General features: G+C 59.2%; 1 protein-coding gene across 1 annotated transcript; it reads left to right on the top strand.

Moving 5' to 3' along the window:
* The first annotated feature begins 3,672 nt into the window (after nucleotides 1-3,672).
* On the top strand, nucleotides 3,673-16,730 carry Sema3b (semaphorin 3B). The gene is made up of 19 exons (XM_090323098.1): nucleotides 3,673-3,770; nucleotides 3,955-4,040; nucleotides 8,566-8,751; nucleotides 9,464-9,621; nucleotides 9,746-9,808; nucleotides 10,494-10,613; nucleotides 10,702-10,792; nucleotides 10,958-11,077; nucleotides 12,501-12,646; nucleotides 12,738-12,849; nucleotides 12,948-13,017; nucleotides 13,110-13,254; nucleotides 13,830-14,049; nucleotides 14,745-14,836; nucleotides 14,943-14,984; nucleotides 15,293-15,450; nucleotides 15,533-15,588; nucleotides 15,674-15,813; nucleotides 15,952-16,730. The coding sequence occupies exons 3-19, from the start codon at nucleotides 8,667-8,669 to the stop codon at nucleotides 16,375-16,377; spliced, it is 2,244 nt and encodes a 747-aa protein (XP_090179224.1). The 5' UTR covers nucleotides 3,673-3,770; nucleotides 3,955-4,040; nucleotides 8,566-8,666; the 3' UTR covers nucleotides 16,378-16,730.
* The last annotated feature ends 487 nt before the right edge of the window (nucleotides 16,731-17,217 follow it).

Here is a 17,217-nt window from a genome sequence, read left to right as displayed (position 1 = left end):
CTGGCGCGGCTCCAGGCCCGCCGTGCCCGCCCGTCAGGAAGCGGGCACCGGAGATGGCTCCTTCCTCCGTCCCGAGGGGAGCCCGACACAGAGGGGTCATTGAGAGGCTGTCGCCGTCGGCCGGCGGCACCGCAGCCTCGCTGCCCGGGCGGGCCGGCCCAGGCTCGGCCCAGGACCCCGCCCTTCCCCGGGTGGGGTGGGCCCGGCCTGAGGGGGGAGGGCCGGCCTGGGGGCGGGGGGCCCGGCCTGGGGGGGGCTCGGCCTGGGTGGGGTGGGTCCGGCCCGGGGGGGGGTCGGCCTTGGGGGGACCCGGCCTGGGGGGGGGGGCCCGGCTCGGGGGGGGTCGGCCTGGGGCGGGGGGTCGGCCTGGGTGGGGTGGGCCCGGCCTGGGGCGGGGGGTCGGCCTGGGTGGGGTGGGCCCGGCCTGGGGGGGGAGGGTCGGCCTGGGGGCGGGGGGCCCGGCCTGGGGGGGGGGCCCGGCTTGGGGCGGGGGGCCCGGCCAGGGAGGGGTCGGCCTGGGGGGGGCTCGGCCTGGGTGGGGCTCGGCCTAGGTGGGGTGGGCCCGGCCTGGGGCGGGGGTCCCGGCGGGGGGGGGTCCTGGTGCGCACAGCCCCGGCCCCCACCTGCCCGCGGCCCTCACTTCCAGGGCATAAGGCACCATTGTCCCGGCGCTCGCGGGGGCGGCTTCTCTCAATGGGCCTTGTCTTTTGGAAGGTTGGGAAATTCCCAGCCATTGCTGGAGGAGGGGGGCAGCGGACAAGAGAGGCCTTCCCAGGTGTCCTGAACCCCAACTGCTGAGGATCCACGCCGTGGGCCCCCCTCCCCGGCCCCCTCCTCCAGCCTAGAGCTATTCCTGGCAGGGGAGAGTCCGCGTCTCCTGCTCCCTGTGTCACCCCCAGCCCATCTTGCGGTCCACACCCGTGGACAGCTGCAGTTCTGAGGCCCAGGACCCTTTACCGAATGTGCAAAAACTTTGAAGTACAGGACTCAGGCTTCCGTCTGCAACGTGAGGAGGGTTTGTCCCCAGCTATGCCACGAGGCTGATCCAGCTCCAACATGGCCTGGCCCACTTGAAATAGTTGCTCTGGTGACTGATGTGGTGGCAGCCTTGGTATTTTTAACTTATTTATGGGCCAGGAGAACAGCTGGGAAGAGAGAGACAAGCACTAAGAGAGGCCTGAAGAGGAGAGAGTGTTAAAAGACCCTGTGGGAAATGGGCCACTGGTGGACCAACACCTGTAATCCTAGCTGCTCAGGAGACTGAGGACTTCAGTTTGAAGCCAGTCCAGGCAGGAAAGCCCATGACACTCTTACCTCCAACCCATTACCTAAAAACTGGAAATGGAGCTGTGGCTCAAAGGGTAGAGAAGTAGCCTTAAGCAAAAAAGGGTTCAGGAACAGCTTCCAAATTCTAAGTTCAAGCCCCAGTACTGGTACTTTAAAAAGAAAAGAAAAACAGAGTCTCTCCTTAGTTCCCTAGGCCAGCACATGGGCAGAGGACCAGATGGCAGGGACAGAGTAGAGAATGGGTCTTCCAGGGTCAGAGCTGGGCCCTCAGAGGCTGCAGAGACTGTCAAGTTGGGGAGTAACTTCTCAGTGTATTCCAAGGAAGCCCCATAGCTTCTGATATCCAAAAACCCTCCCAACTCCTTCCTCTCCAGAGTTCCTCAGAATCCTTCCACGTCCACCCTCAGACAAAGAGTACGAGGTTAGTGATAGGCCAAAGTTGACCATCTCTGACATCAGCTGCCTGCCCAGTGACATGGCCAGCCAGGTTGAGGGTCTCCTGGAAGCGCCTATCCCCACTGACCCCAAAATACATGTCCACTGCCTAAAGGAAATCCTAGGGTCCTCATCCCTGCTGAGGGGGTCTGCATGCGCCTAAGCTGCTTCCTGGACTCTGCAAGAACCCAAGAAGTGGGCTCGGAATGTGGCTTAGTGATGCACGAGGCCCTGGGTTCAATTCTTCAGAACTATATACACAGAAAAGGCTGGGAGTGGTGCTGTGGCTCAAGTCGTAGAATGCTAGCCTTGAGCAAGAGAAGCTCAGGGACAGTGCCCAGGCTCTGAGTTCAAACGCCAAGACTGGCATAAAAGAAAAAAAAAAGTGCAATTCAAGTGCATGGTAAGCCCCTGACATGCACCCATGGACGTGGCTTCTAGCCAGCTAGAGCATGTGTGCAGTTGTGTGACAACAAGCATGTACAAGCCTGCCAACTGCTCAGCCTCAGGCACAGTGACAGGCCACAGGGTTCCATGGTGGGCAGGAGTCAAGGCCATAGGTCCTTTTCTCCTTGCCTTGGTCCTTCCTCTTAGAGATACATTCCCCCCGCCACACACATCCCCAGTGATAATGGAAGAAAAATCAGTTTGCCATTCCCTTCCATCAACTCTACTGTGTGTGTGTGTGTGTGTGTGTGTAGGCTTGGACTCTGGGCGTGGATGATGTCCCTGAGCTTGTTTTGCTCAAGGTTAGCACTGTACCACTTGAGCCACAGTGCCACGTTCAGTCTTTTCTGAGAAGTTTATTATGGGTAGAGTCCACAGAGCGCAGGCTCTGAGTTCCAAGCCCCAGGACCAGAAAAAAAAAAATTATCTTGGACTTTCTTGCTCCAGCTGGCTTAAATTATAATCCTCCAATCTCAGCCTCCCTCAGTAGCTAGGATTACGGGTATGAGCTGCTGTCAACTTCCTTTCTGATCACTTTGGAGATGAGAGGATTAAGCTCTGGGGATTAGGGCAAGGGCAAGGAGTCCTCACAAGCCCTTTTCTCTGTACTGTTAGGAGGTTGAAATCTGAAAATCCTGATTAGAAGCCAGCCTGGGAAGGAAGTCGGAGAGAAACGTATCTTCAATTAACCACTAAAAAGAAAAAACAAAAAATAGCCAGAAGTGGATCTGTGGCTCAAGTAGTAGAACACTGTAGCCTTGAATATAAAAACTCAGGGACAGTGCCCAGGCCCTGAATTCAGGCCCATCACACACACACACAAAGGAAGAGGTGGTGGAGGAAGGAAGAAGAAAGAAGAGAAGAAAGCAGTTGGGGACTGAGGAAAAGTAAGATGGGAGACTGGGGCTGGGGTGGAAAGGTTACCTTGGAGATCTCATAGGTCTGGATGGTCCAGGACGCCCAGTGTTGCCATGGTAACAGAACAACCAGCCACCATGACTGCCTGAGAGGTTGTCTCCAGCTAGGGATGCACTCAATTCTGCCTGTCCCAGTATTACCCTGGGGGTCTCTCCAGCCCCATCTTCCACCCAAACATCCAAAGGCCCCCCTCAATCAGCCCTCCAGGAAGGTTATTTTTAGGGGGGGCCTGGGGAATGTAGTATTTATGTGAATGTTTGTAAACGTGTATGGAGTTCACTTTTGCAGCTTTCCAGATGCAAGCCTCCCCCCCCCCCCCCCCCCGCTTCCCTCAAGACGCTGGAGAAAGCCCCATCCCTACCCCCTCTTCTCCCCACTCCACCCTACTGGGCAATGAAGAAAACAGGAGGGAGAGAAGAGCTGTGATGTGGCTGGAGTTGGGGGGGGCTGTACCATCCCAGAGGAGCTGACCTCAGCACAGGAGGAATGTGCAGGAGGAGGGAAGGAGGGCAGGGGCGGAGTTCAAGCAGTGGGGGGAGGGGGTTGGGGGGGGGTGTAGGGCCTTAGCCAAAGGCTGGGGTTCTTCGCGGCCCCTCCTTCAAACCCCTCCACCTCAGCTCTGACATGGCCCTCAGAAGGCAAGGGCGGCAGCCAGGAGGGGAGGAACTGAGCTTTCCACAAAGGTGGGCCACGGGTTCTCTGGGAAGGTGGAGACGGAACTGGGGGGGTGCGTGGGGCGGTGGAAGGAGGGGCCCCCACAGATCCTTTCCCCCCTAGAGATCTGCCGAGGCAGGTTACTTAACTATGAGAGAAGTTGCTAGGTTTCACATGTCTACTCATGGCTGTCCCCCCACCCCCACCCCCCAGTCCTCAGGACCGCGGGACCTGGTGCCCACGTGGCTCTCCGGAAAAGCTGGTGGTGGAGCTGCCTCGGGCCTTGATGGCTAAAGCAGGTGTGAGCGGGCGGCCCAGGCTAGGCCCCAACAGGATTGACACAGCCTTCTTCAAATGGGTCTCTCACCCCAGCCACACCACCCAGAGCCTAGCCTGGGGCGGCGGGGGGCAGAGCCAGTGGGTGAGGAGGGGTAAGGAGACAGGTTCTGGGGCTCAGCACACAGTGTCATCAGTGAGCAGCTCCAGACCAAGAACCCAGACAGGCCTGTACCTATAGGTATGCCAGCCAAAGGTGGGGTCCTAAGAACTGGGGGGAGGGGGGTGTAGTCCCGGGGAGGGAGAGACCCCAGCTACCACCTCTCCTTAGGGTGCCAATTCTGTTGAGACCAGTTTCAAGCTGTCTAATCCCAGTATTTAGGAGGCTCTGGAGCCCTTTGTAACCTACAGGCATGGATCTCCTGGAGAGCTGCCTCCTGGGGGGAGCCCCCCATTTCTCCTAGGACAAGGACTCTCTGGGACCTGGGGCTGTGAAGCAGGAAGGAGTGTGTGTGTGTGTGTGTGTGTGTGTGTGTGTGTGTGTGTGTGTGTGACTTGAACTCAGGGCTTGAGTGTTGTTCCTTAGCTTTTTCGCTCCATTCTGGTGCTCTACCACTTGAGCCACAGCTCCACTTCTGGCTTTTTGCTAGTTCATTGGATAAGAGTCTCTTCGACTTTGCTGCTGAGGCTAGCTTTAAACCCCAATCCTTGCCAGGCACTGGTGACCATCTGAGGATCAAGGTTCAAATCCAATCTGGGCAGGAAAGTCCATGAGACTTCCATCTCCAATAATCTAAAAAAAGAGCCAGGATTGGGCTGGGAAGGTGGCTTAGTGGTAGAGTGGTTGCCTAGCATGCATGAAGCCCTGGGTTCAATGTTTTAGTATCATATACACAGAAAAAGCCAGAAGTAGCACTGTGGTTCAAGTAATAGAGCTCTAACCGTAAGCACAGAGAGGCTCAAGGACAGAGCCTAGGCCCTGAGTTCAAGCCCCATGCCTGACCAAAAAAGAAAAAAAAAAGTTTCATAGACTTTCCTACTTGGGTTGACTTTAAACATCAATCCTCAGATCTCAGCCTTCTAAATAGCTAGGCTTACAGGTGTGAGCCACTGTGCTTGACTGTCTTTGCCAGATACGTGAGTGTGTGTGTGTATAGATAGATAAATAATAAGTATATTATCTGTATAATTATATATGTAATTTATTTATTTATTTATTTATGGCAGCCCATTTTCTTTGGGAGTTGAGTCTCAGGTTGTTGGAAAGATGATTGGGGTGGGGGTGTGTTCTGGGGTGGAGGGGGCTCCTGGTCCCGTTTTCCAGTATGAATACAGAATGGGGGGACGACATTGACTGAGGGCCCTTGGGCCTGGGGAACTTGAGGCTGTAGGGGCAGATAGGGGACACAGCAGGGGTGGCTGGGGGCCTCAGAGGCACTTGCTACTCTTGGCTGCTGGAGTGGAAAATTGTCAACAGCCAAAAGAATTTTGTTTGCCTGCCCAGGTCCAAGCGGAGATGAAACTAGCTAAGGAATTGGGCAAGACTGCTGGGAGTGCTCAGGCAAGGGACAGCCTTCGGGGGTTTCCTTGCCCTCGACCCCTGAGTATTTGCCTGCTGTCTAGTCAGGTCAGCCCTGGAGCAGCAGGCCCTGGGCTCGCTAAGGAGCTGTAACATGTCCCCCCAGCTCCCCTCCACTGGGCTTTGAGATGCCTTTCCTCTACCTCCTTTCCTGCCTGACTGGAAGGTACCTGCTGCTATTCCTTTGCGGTGCCTTAAGGGAGGAGTCCAGCTTCATGGCCCTGAGGTGCAGGAAACCTGTTTACCAGTACTTGGCTTTGGTTGGGTAGACAGCTAGGAAAAGGCTAGAGCCAGGGAGGTCTCCACACACCTCCCAGCAGATATGAGGCCCTTAAGTTTTAGGAGTGTGGCCTAGTGGTAGAGTGCTTACCTAGCATGCACGAAGCCCTGGGTTCGATTCCTTGGTTACCACATACACAGAAAAAGCCAGAAGGGGTGCTATGGCTCAAGTGGTAGAGCTCTAGCCTTGAGAAAGCCCAAGGACTGTGCCCAGGTTGCTGGGCCTTCCCCCCTCGCCCTCCCGCATCCTTTCTCCTTGGTCTAATCTGGTCTCATTTGTGAATGACCTGGGGATTCATCCATCTGGTCCCCTTCCCTGACTGGCTCTGTCCCTGAGCTGCTCTTGCTCAAGGCTAGCACTCTACCACTACCCCCATTCCCAGCCTCTGGCAGCTAAGTTATGGAGGCACAGGGGAGGGAGCCGCCTCCCTCCCCTGTGGTGGGGACGCTTGCCTCCCATGCTGCTTCCTTTCCCGGCTGCAGGAGGCTGAGATGGATCTCATTTCCCCTCTGCCTGGCCATCGGGCTTTCCAGACCAGCCCCGGGGTCACCACGGGGAGATGGCTATTCGACCTTTCTTACCCTTGTGCCCATTCCACTCCAGCTAGTCACGGGCAGCTGGCCCGGGCCACCCTCCCAGCCACCAGATCCACCCTGCAGTCCATGCAAACTTTATGGCTGGTGAGAGGCGGTGGCTGCCTTGGCGGAGTTGAAGGCTGCTTCTTAAAGGAGCCATCAGAGGGTGACCTGGGCAACTAGCTATTTACTTGCTCCTTTTCCTCCTCGGGACAGGAGGGAGGCAGCCCTGTGGAGGCGGGGGAAGAGAGAGAGAGAGAACCCTCCCATACTTGGCCTTGAACTCACAGTCTAAGGGCTGTTCCTTAGCTTTTCTTTTCTTCTTTTGTCAGTCTTGGGGCTTGAACTCTGGGTCTGGGCATTGTCCCTGAGCTCTTCAGTTCAAGGCTAACCCCCCCCCCATCCCTTGAGCCACAGGGACACTTCCCATTTTCTAGTGATTCATTGGAGATATGACAGGTCTCATGGACTTCTGTGCTTGGGCTGGCTTTGAACCTTTCCTCTACCCACACTGGGCTCTTGTCCCACCCGGGGCTCCTGTGTCTGGCCCCTGAGAGGAAGGGGGCCCGGGGGCAGTGTTCTGTGGAGAGGCTCAAAGATGATGAGGAGCACACGGAGTGAAGAGGGGCTGGGAGTGTGGCCTGGTGGCCTTGTGGTAGAGTGCTTGCCTCCCGTGGGTTCCGTTCCATTCCTCAGCACCACATCCACAGAAAAAGCCGGACGTGGTGCTGTGGCTCAAGTGGTAGAGTGCTAGCCTTAAGCAAGAACAGCTCAGAGACAGTGCCCTGAGTTCAAGCCCCAGGACTGGCAAAATAAAAAAGTGAGGAGGGTCAGGGACGAATGGAGGCTCTGAAAGGAAAGGAACCTGGAGTGGGGGTGAGAGTGTTGCAGCCCTCCCCCCCTTCCCCCTGTAACTGTTGGGTCTAATGTCTGATGTTACAGAATCTCTCTACAACCAGTCCAGCCCTGCCCTCTGGGGTGTAGGGGGCCCCAGGCACAAAGCTGGGGGGCTGCTAGATCTGGCATGGGAGCTGAGCAGTGCCCAGTCTGGAGCCCCGAGTCTCCCAGGCAGCATTCTCTTTCCCTAAGGAATGGTGTTCAAAGCTGTCTCAGTGCCAAAAGAAGTGACTGATGTCATGCTTGTGTGTGTGTGTGTGTGTGTGTGTGTGTGTGTGTGTGTGTGCACTTGTCCCAAGCTTGAACTCAGAGCCTTAGCTTTTTCACTCTAAGCTGGTGCTCTACCACTTAAACACCTCCACTTCTGGCTTTTTGCTGATTCATTGGAGGTAAAAGTCTCAGAGACTTTCTTGTCCAGGCTGGCTTCGAACCGTGATCCTCAGATCTCAGTCTCCTGAGTAGCTGGGGTGACAGGCGTGAGCCACCGTGCTCATACTTTTATTCATTTGCTTGCCTGCCTGATGAGACACACACTTGTACATGCACAGATGCGTGACATGTGCACGCAAACATGCATGCCTCACGGTTCACTGCATAGACGTGCGGTGTCACAATACATGCAGAGAACAGCATTCTTGCTCTCAGACACATGGGACCCTCAGAACACCCTCACAAGCACCCCCCGGCCCCCCATCTTGGCTCCAGCCTCTATGTTTTTCTGCAGGGCTGAAGACACACACGGGGCTCCAGAGACCTCCCCCCCCCGCCCCTTATCATTTGCACACCCGTGACCACTTGTTTTGCTCCTTACACTTGGCGTCTTCTGAAATGACAGCACAATGATCTGAATTTTTGTTGGGGTTCAGCCCATCCTACTCCCAGTCTTTCTCCCTCACCCCCTCCCGCCCCCGTGGCAGGCTGGCAGAAAGTGGGCACAGAGTGTTTGGTGAATTCATGTCTGTGAGTGTGTGTGTGTGCGCTCAGGAGGGGAGGGCCCGTGGGAGGGTGACGTGGTGGAGGGCGGGCTCCTGCCCGGGCCGGGTGACCCTGCGGGCGTGCCCCCATGTGGGTGTGTCTGATTGTGGCCAGGCGGGCACCTCGGAAGTGGAATGCGACCCCCCAGCCTCGTTCCCTAGAGGCTGAAATCTGATCTCTGGGGACTCCCCCCCCCCAGCCTCCCGCCCCTGTCCTCGCTGCCTGTTCCCTTCTCCTTCCAGATCCTGGGGCAGAGTCCAGGGCAGCTCCTGGCTCCTCAGCACACGCCCGCTGAACCCTGAATCCCCGAGCTGCCTGCGTGGGGCGGGCCGGGGCTGCCGCCATGATCGGGGGCCTGGTCCTGCTCTGGGTAGTGGGGCTGGGGAGTGCCGTCCCCAGCCCCCCAAGACTCCGGCTCTCCTTTCAAGGTAGGTGCACCTGGCAAGCTGAGGCGGGGGGGGGGGGGGGGGCGCCCCTGGTGTGAATGAGCAGGCTCTCTAGTGGTGGTAGTTGTTCACCCCAAGTCAGTGCCTGGCACCAGACCCCCTCATGGAGGTGGTTGGCATTTCCAGCCCACCTCCAGTTAACTCTTTCCTGGCCTTCACCCCCAAAACCTCTCTGCCCACAGTCTCTGCATGCATTCCCTAGAAGCCCACTCTGGTCTCCATAGCAACAGGCTCTGGTCACATCTCCAAGGCCCGCAGATAGAGAAGTCAGAATTGGGGGGGGACCCCTCAGAGACTGGTTTTCACCCCCCCCTGCACTGGAGGCAGCAGGACGGGCACAGGGCAGGCACTTCCATGGCGCTCAGCTCCGTGGCCGATGACCAAGGACAGAGCCTGGGCCTGGCTTCTTGATGAGTCGGGATTCGAGTTGCTTCTCTAGGCACCGTCTCCTGGCATCCATCGCCTGGCCTCACACTGAGCTCGCCTCGAGACTCCACTTGTCTGAACACGCTTTCCTCAACCTAATTTCCTCTTCCTGGGGTGGGGGGGCTACCCTCGTGGAGGTGAGCCCACGTGGATGTCAGCGCCCACGTGTGCAGGCCAAGGCCCACAGAACGGCCTTGGCCTCTCCAGACCCCACCAGGCAGGGCCCTGGTGCCACCCCTCATTCCCCTCTCCCCCTCTCCCCCTGCAGAGCTCCAGGCCCGGCATGGTCTCCGGACCTTCCGGCTGGAGCGGACTTGCTGTTACGATGCTTTGCTGGTGGACGAGGAGCGAGGACGCCTGTTCGTGGGGGCTGAGAACCATATAGCCTCCCTCAGCCTGGATAACATCAGCAAACAGGCCAAGAAGGTACGGGGGACCCCTCATTTGGGACTCAAAGGACTGGAATTCCTGAACGGAGGTGCGGGGGGGGGGGGATACAGACAGTGGGGTGTCTGACCTGTGTCTGCCCCTCCCCCACGGCCCCCCATAGCTGGCCTGGCCTGCCCCTGTGGAGTGGAGAGAAGAATGTAACTGGGCTGGAAAGGACATTAGCGTGAGTGCCGGCGACCAGAAGGAGGGGGGTGGCGGGAGGAAGGGGGGAGTCAGCCCCTCACCCCCAGATGCAGGGCGGAGCAGAGACAGAGGCTTGCCTGTTCTGGCTGGGGGTGAGGGCAGGGAGGTCGAGGTGGCTGAGATCTGGAGGTGGTGAGTCAGGATGGCAGGCCCATGGATTCTTCTGGGGTACCTCTGAGTCATGGGGGGCTGTGCAGGTCCACACCGCTCGGCGGGGCTGCCCTCGACGGGGCGGGCTGGCCACTGAAGGCATCTGGGCTGCCGCAGTGCATCTCCAGGTTTGCCTGAGCTGATGTCCAAAAGAAGAAGGGGTGGGAAGCGGGGTGAGGTGGCTCACGCCGGCCACCCCAGCCACCCAGGGGAAAGTCTGCGAGATTTATCTCCAATTAAACTTCAAAAGGCCAGCAATGGAGTGTCAGGAGAGAGAGAGAGAGAGAGAGAGAGAGAGAGAGAGAGAGAGAGAGAGAGAGAGAGAGAGAGAGAGAGAGAGAGAGAGAGAGAGAGAGAGAGAGGAGGAGACAATGTCCAGACCCTGAGTTCATGAGTTCAAGCCCCAGGACTTGCACAAAGAGAAGGGATGGGATGCCCTTGGGGTTCTGGAATGTTCTCAGGCAGCTTCCCCCAGCGCAGGCCGCCTCACCCCGGACCCCGACCGCCCCCTGTAGACGGAGTGCATGAACTTCGTGAAGTTGCTGCATGTCTACAATGGCACCCACTTGCTGGCCTGTGGCACTGGGGCTTTTCACCCAACCTGTGCCTTCGTGGAAGTGGGCCATCGGCTTGAGGTGAGGCCAGGTGGAGGTGGGTCGGAGCCCTCCTCCGAGGGTGGAGATGAGCCTGGCATTTGGCAGTCACAATTCCCCTGCCTGCCAGGAACCCGTGCTCCGGCTGGAAAGCAGGCTTGAAGAGGGCAAGGGGAAGAGTCCTTATGACCCAAGGCACAGGGCTGCCTCCATATTGGTGGGTAAGTCTCAAGGCTGGGACCCTCCCGCCCTCCAGAGACCTCTTTAAGGGCCTTACAGACCCCAGAGCCTTCCCAAGAGTTCCTTGAGATCCCCTGTCACCTTACCAAGTCCCTAGAGTTCTTCCGACCCTCCGCTTGGCTGAGCAGCGCCTGCCCTGTCCGCAGGGGAAGAGCTGTATTCGGGGGTGGCTGCAGACCTTATGGGCCGGGACTTTACCATCTTTCGCAGCCTGGGCCAGCGTCCGAGTCTCCGAACAGAGCCCCACGATTCCCGCTGGCTCAATGGTAAGAGACTGGGGGTGGGGGAGGGGCTGCCATCCTTCCGCCTTGGAGAGGTGCCAAGGAGTGGTAACGTGAGCAGGGGGCTCACAGCGAGTCCTCACCAAGTGATTCCATGATCCCACCCTGAGCCAGGCACAGGGGTCAGACAGATGGCACCTAAACCCTCTTTGGTGTTCACAGATCTCAGAACAAATACAAAATATGATGGATATCAGCTCTATGAGACCAATGAGAAAACGGAGAGGAAAGGAAAAGGAGACTGTTGGGGAAAGCAAGTCATACAATTGAGGGGAGATTTGAGTTCCCAGAGACCACAAGAAAACCAGAATCGAAACAGGTGTTCAAGGCTCACGCCTGTCATCCTAGCTACTCAGGAGGCTGAGATCTGAGGAGCTCAGTTCAAAGCCAGCCCAGAGAACTAAAGTCCCTGAGACTCTTATCTCCAATGAACCACCAGAAAACTGGAAGTGGTGCTGTGGCTCAAGGGGTAGGGCGGTAGCCTTGAGCTGAAGATCTCAAGGACAACGCCCAGGCTCTGAGTTCAAGCCCCACAACTGACAAAAAAAAAATAGAACATCCCAGACAAAGACAGCAACTAGTTTGAAGGTCCTGAAGCAAGAAAAGAAGCCAACTTTAGCTTAGCAATGATAATGGACTGAACTGTCAGAGACTGGGGTAATTTAAGTGTATGGGACCCCGCAAGAAAGTCTGAAGTCAGATCAGGAAACATCTATGCAACCTGGGAGGAAGATGTATGAATAAAGGTGACACCAGATGCCCCATTTCCTCCTTTAGGCTGAGGAAGTAAAGGACCAGCTTTCAGGTTCTATGCTCAGCTAGCTATGGTCTCTGCTGCCACCTTGTGGCTGCATTTTTACATTGCAGTCTGGTTTTATGGATTGCGCACTGGAGGTTGGTGTTTAGAGGCTGTCTCCATATACTTGTCAGTGTGAGGCCGCAATGCTCTGTGCTGCCACCTTGTGGTACGTTTTACTCATTGCACTCTGATTTTTGAATTCAGTCCTGGAGGCTGGTGGTTAGAGGCTGCCGGTGTGAGGCAGCGATGCTCTGTGCTGCCGCCTTGTGGCTTCTTTGGTGATTGCAGTATAATCATATGGATTCAGCACTCGAGGCTGGTGGTTAGAGGCAGCAATGCTCTGTGCTGCCACCCCATGGCAACTTCCATGCACTGCAATCCGATCTTATGGATTCAGTACTGGAGGCCGGTGATTAGAGGCTGCCAGTGTAAGGCGTCTTGGGGCTTCTTTTGCGCATTGTAATCTGATCTCAGGGATCCATTCATGGAGGCTGTTGGTTAGAGGCTGCCCCCACGTATCTGGCTGCTTTTGAGGTGATTGTGCGTGTGGGTTTCATGTCAGGGAACAGAACGGGCACCTGCTGACCTGATGTTGCCTGTTGTAACTAGAACCCAAGTTTGTCAAGGTCTTTTGGATCCCGGAAAGCGAGAACCCCGATGATGATAAGATCTACTTCTTCTTCTGTGAATCTGCCGTGGAGTCAGCGCCCGCAATGGGACGCTTGACTGTGTCTCGAGTTGGCCAGATCTGCCGGGTAAGGGATCTCCTTTGGGAGACCTCGCCCTCTGCCCCTCGGCTCTCAGGAGTCCCTCTCCTCACCCCCTGGGATCTACTTGTCCTGGCAGAACGACATGGGTGGCCAGCGCAGCTTGGTCAACAAGTGGACGACATTCCTGAAGGCGAGGCTAGTGTGCTCCGTACCTGGGGCTGAGGGTGACACCCACTTCAACCAGCTCCGTGAGTGCCTCGAGTAGAGGACAGGAGGAGGGAGGGGGTCGGGAGCTTGGCTGGGCCTGGGCCGGCCCCTTCTACCTCCGCCCTTCCTCTCTCTGCAGAGGACGTGTTCCTGCTGTCCTCCAGAGACAGCCGGACGCCCCTGCTCTATGCCACCTTCTCCACGTCCAGGTGAGGGGCTGGAGGTAGGGCCTCTCCTCGCCCAGGGAGAACCAGCCGGCCTCCCTCGGTCCCCCTCACCCCACTCTTGTCACTTTCTGCAGCGGCATCTTTCAGGGCTCTGCCGTGTGTGTCTACAGCATGAACGACATCCGTCGAGCTTTCTTGGGTCCCTTTGCACACAAGGAGGGGCCCACACACCAGTGGGTATCCTACCAGGGCCGCGTCCCTTACCCCCGGCCTGGCATGGTACGTTGTTTGGGGACCCGGCCACAACTCACTGCAAGTCTCAAGGGTAGAGAACTTGGCCTGGGTCTTCCTGGTTTATGATTTCGTGTGTGTGTGTGTGTGTGTGTGTGTGTGTGTGTGTGTGTGTGTGTGTGTGCGCACGCATACTGGTATTGGGACTTGAACTCAGGGCCTGGCCACCGTCCATGAGCTTTCTTCTTCTCTACTTCTTGAACCACTGCTCCACTTCTGGAGGGTTTTGGTGGTTGGGTGGAGATGAGAATCTCGTGGCCTTTCCTGCCTCTCGATCCTCAGCCCAGCTAGGATTACAGGCGTGGCCAGCAGCACCTGGAGGGCTCTATGGTTTCCTCATTCTGTTGTGAGTGGGTTGGGGAAGTTGATTATCATCAGTGATCCTCCATGTGAGGCCATGAGCTCCCCATAGCCTCAGGTGACACTTGAGTCTCCCCAAGGCCTGGCTGAAACCTGGCACTGCTGTCTCCTGCTTCCCGTGATCCCAGGGGCCTAGAATGGAGGGCTGCCCGCCAATCTCCCCTTAGCTGTGTCCCGCTGTGCCTCCCCCCCCCCCCCCCCAGTGTCCCAGCAGGACCTTTGGCACCTTCAGTTCCACCAAGGACTTTCCTGAGGATGTCATCCAGTTTGCCCGGAACCACCCGCTCATGTACAACTCAGTCCTGCCCGTGGGGGGGCGCCCTCTCTTCTTACGAGTGGGAGCTGGGTACACGTTCACCCGGCTTGCCGTGGACCGAGTGGCAGCTGTGGACGGCCACTATGACGTCCTCTTCATTGGCACAGGTCAGTGTTTACATGCACACGACGACCTGAGCTCCCGGCACCGAAGGCACTTCTCCCGGTTCACTCTCCCTCATCTTTGTCTAGGCTATGCCTTGTCTGCCGCCTCCCTTCCCTTCACGTCCTCCCTCCCTCCCTCCCTCCCTCCTTCCCTCCCTTCCTCTCTCTGTTCCTGCTGTCCCTAAGCATTACTTTGCTCAAGGCTAACACTACCACTTGAGCCACAGCTCCATTTCCAGTTTTCCTTCTGCCAGTCCTGGCCTTGAGCTCAGGGCCTGAGCACTGTCCTTGGACTTTCTCAAGGCTGGGGCTCTACCGCTTGAGCCTCGGCACCACTTCCGGCTTTTTCTAAGTATGTGGTAGCAAGGAATTGAACCCGGTCTTGGTGCGTGCTAGGAGAGCACTCCATCACTAGGCTAAACTCCCGTTCCCAGTTTTCCAATTTCTGTTTGGGTAACTAAAGCTGAGTCTCATGAGGACTGGCTTCTTGCCCAGGTTGGCTTTGAACCACGATCCTCAGATCTTGGCCCCCTGGGTAAGGAGGGTAAGAGGTGCGAGCGGCCAGAGCCCGGCTGATTGTTCTAATGCACACTCTGTGTCTTCATGACCCATCAGGGATGGAGGGTGGAGGTTTCTGAGGCAGGAAACTCCTGTCTCTGGCTCAAACCAATGGCCACCCTCCCTTCTGATCCCTGCAGATGTGGGCACGGTGTTGAAGGTGATCTCAGTCCCCAAGGGCACCTGGCCTAGCTCTGAGGGGGTGCTCTTAGAGGAGCTGCACGTGTTTGAGGTGAGGCCTCCCCCCAGTCACCCAGGGCAAACCAACACCCCCCACACCCCCACATCCCACCCCCAGCCCTCTAAGCACCAGTCCCCCATCTCTTCCTTCCTCTCAGGACGCAGCCGCGGTTACCAGCCTGCAAATCTCCTCCAAGAGGGTGAGAGACCGGAAAGAGGGCAGGAGGGTGGGGATGGACTGGATGTATATGCCAGGGACCCTCATCATCTCGGGGGGGTGGGGTGGGGGTCCCGGGGCTTGAACTCAGGGCCTAGACAGCGTCTGTGCGCTTTCAAGGCTAGCAGGCCACCATGGGGCTGGCTCTGAACCTGGATTCCTCAGATCTCAGCTTCCTGAGGTGCCAGCCCAGGCCAGGCCCTGGCTCTGGCAGGTGAGACCCCCCTGTGGAGGGAGGGATTCGAGCCCCGGCGGGCAGGGGCGGGCACTGCAGCGTCTTTCGCCCTCTAGCACCAGCTGTACGCGGCCTCGCGGAGCGCGGTGGCCCAGCTCGGCCTGCACCGCTGCGCCGCCCTGGGCCGCGTGTGCGCCGAGTGCTGCCTGGCCCGGGACCCGTACTGCGCGTGGGACGGCGCGGCCTGCACCCGCTTCCAGCCGACCGCCAGGAGGTGGGCGGGCGGGGGCCGGGGGGGGGGGTCACCCCGCTGTCCCCGCGCGGGGCAGGCGCCGAGCCCTCTCCCTCCCCCGCAGGCGGTCCAGGCGACAGGACGTCCGGCACGGCGACCCCCGCGCGCTGTGCTCCGGGGGTGAGTGAGTCCCGCTGCGCCGTCCCCGCGCCGCCCGCCCGCCCTGCTCCCCCCCGGCCCACACCCGGCCTCTCCCTGTCTCCAGATCCTTCTCGCCCCGCGCTTCTGGAGCAGAAGGTCCTGGGCGTGGAGGGCGGCAGCGCCTTTCTGGAGTGCGAGCCCCGCTCTCTGCAGGCGCGCGTGGACTGGGCCTTCCAGCGGGCCGGGGAGGCCGCCTACACCCAGGTGAGCCCCGGGCGGCCCGGGGCGGCCCGCCGTGGACGGCCCCGCCTGGCTTTGCTCCGGTCCCGGGCTGCCCTCGATCTCCGCCCTCCGTCCTGGCGGACGCCCCCCGGCTCACGCTGCCCCCCCCCCGCCCCGCAGGTGCCGGCCGGGGAGCGCGCGGAGCGCACGGCGCGCGGGCTGCTGCTGCGCGGGCTGCGGCGCCAGGACGCGGGCGTCTACAGCTGCGCCTCGGTGGAGCTCGGCTTCTCGCAGCCGCTGCGCCGCCTGGCTCTGCACGTGCTGGGCGCCGCGCAGGCCGAGCGGCTGGCGCGGGCGGAGGACGCGGCGCCGTCCCCCGCGCGGCCGCCGCCGCCGCCGCCGCCGCCGGGCCCGAAGCTCTGGTACCGGGACTTCCTGCAGCTGGTGGAGCCGGGCGGGGGCGCGGGCGCCGGGCGCTCCCTGCGCATGTGCCGCCCGCCGCCCGCCGCCGCCGCCGCGCGGGCCCGGGGGGCCCGGGGGACCCGGCGCATGCGCGCCTCGGAGCCGCGCGCCGAGCGCGGACCGCGTAGCGCCGCCCGGCGGTGATCGGGGCGCCCGGCGCCGGGAGCGGCCGCAGCCCGGAGGATGGACCTGAGCCGGCACCGCGGGGCGCGGGGACGCGGGTGACAGCCCGGCCGGGAGGGGCAGCCGCCGCCGGCTTATTTATTAACAGGATAACCCGTGAATGTAGCCCTCGCCCCGGGATCCAGCCCAGAACCGGGGGCTCCACAGCAGCGCCCGGGACTGAGCCGGGGCCGCCCTGCAAGGAAGGATTCCGAAAAGCTGTGAACCGCTGGGCCCGGGCGAGGCCGGCCTGGTTCTAAAAGGAATGCAATAAAAACATTTTATCAGCCGAGCCGCGGGGCCCCTGGAGCAGCCGCGCCCAGCCCTTGCTGACGGCGGGGCCGGGGAGACCGAGCCCCCCACATCACCGGGTTCCCTCCCTCGGGCCCCGACACACTCTGCAGGCTCCAGAACACAGCCTACGGCGGGGGCTAAGAACACAACCCTAACTACCCCAGAGGGCTGGGAGCCGGGCAGGAAAGGCCAATGAGTCACCAAAAAGCTCGACGTGGAGCTGTGGTCCAGCTGGTAGAGCACCAGCCTGGGGCACAAAGAAAGCTAAGAGGAGGCCCTGAGTCCAGGACCGCAGTACGCACACAGGAAAGAAACACCACCCTTTTTTTGCTTTCTTTCTGTCAGTCATGGGGCTTGAGTTCTGGGCCTGGCCACCGTCGCTGGGCTTCTTCGTTCAAGGGTACTGCTCAGCCCCCTTGAACTACAGCCTCACTTCCACTTTTCTGGGGCTTTCCTTCTTGGGCTGGTTTTGAACCACAATCCTCACATCTCAGCCTCCTGAGAAGCTAGGGTGGCAGGCATGGGCGA

This window comes from Megascapheus bottae, chromosome 32, assembly GCF_031878675.1.
Source record: "Megascapheus bottae isolate mThoBot1 chromosome 32, mThoBot2.hap1, whole genome shotgun sequence".
Taxonomy (NCBI): domain Eukaryota; kingdom Metazoa; phylum Chordata; class Mammalia; order Rodentia; family Geomyidae; genus Megascapheus; species Megascapheus bottae.
Note: the sequence above shows the minus strand (reverse complement) of the source record. Positions and strands in the feature narration are given on the sequence as shown.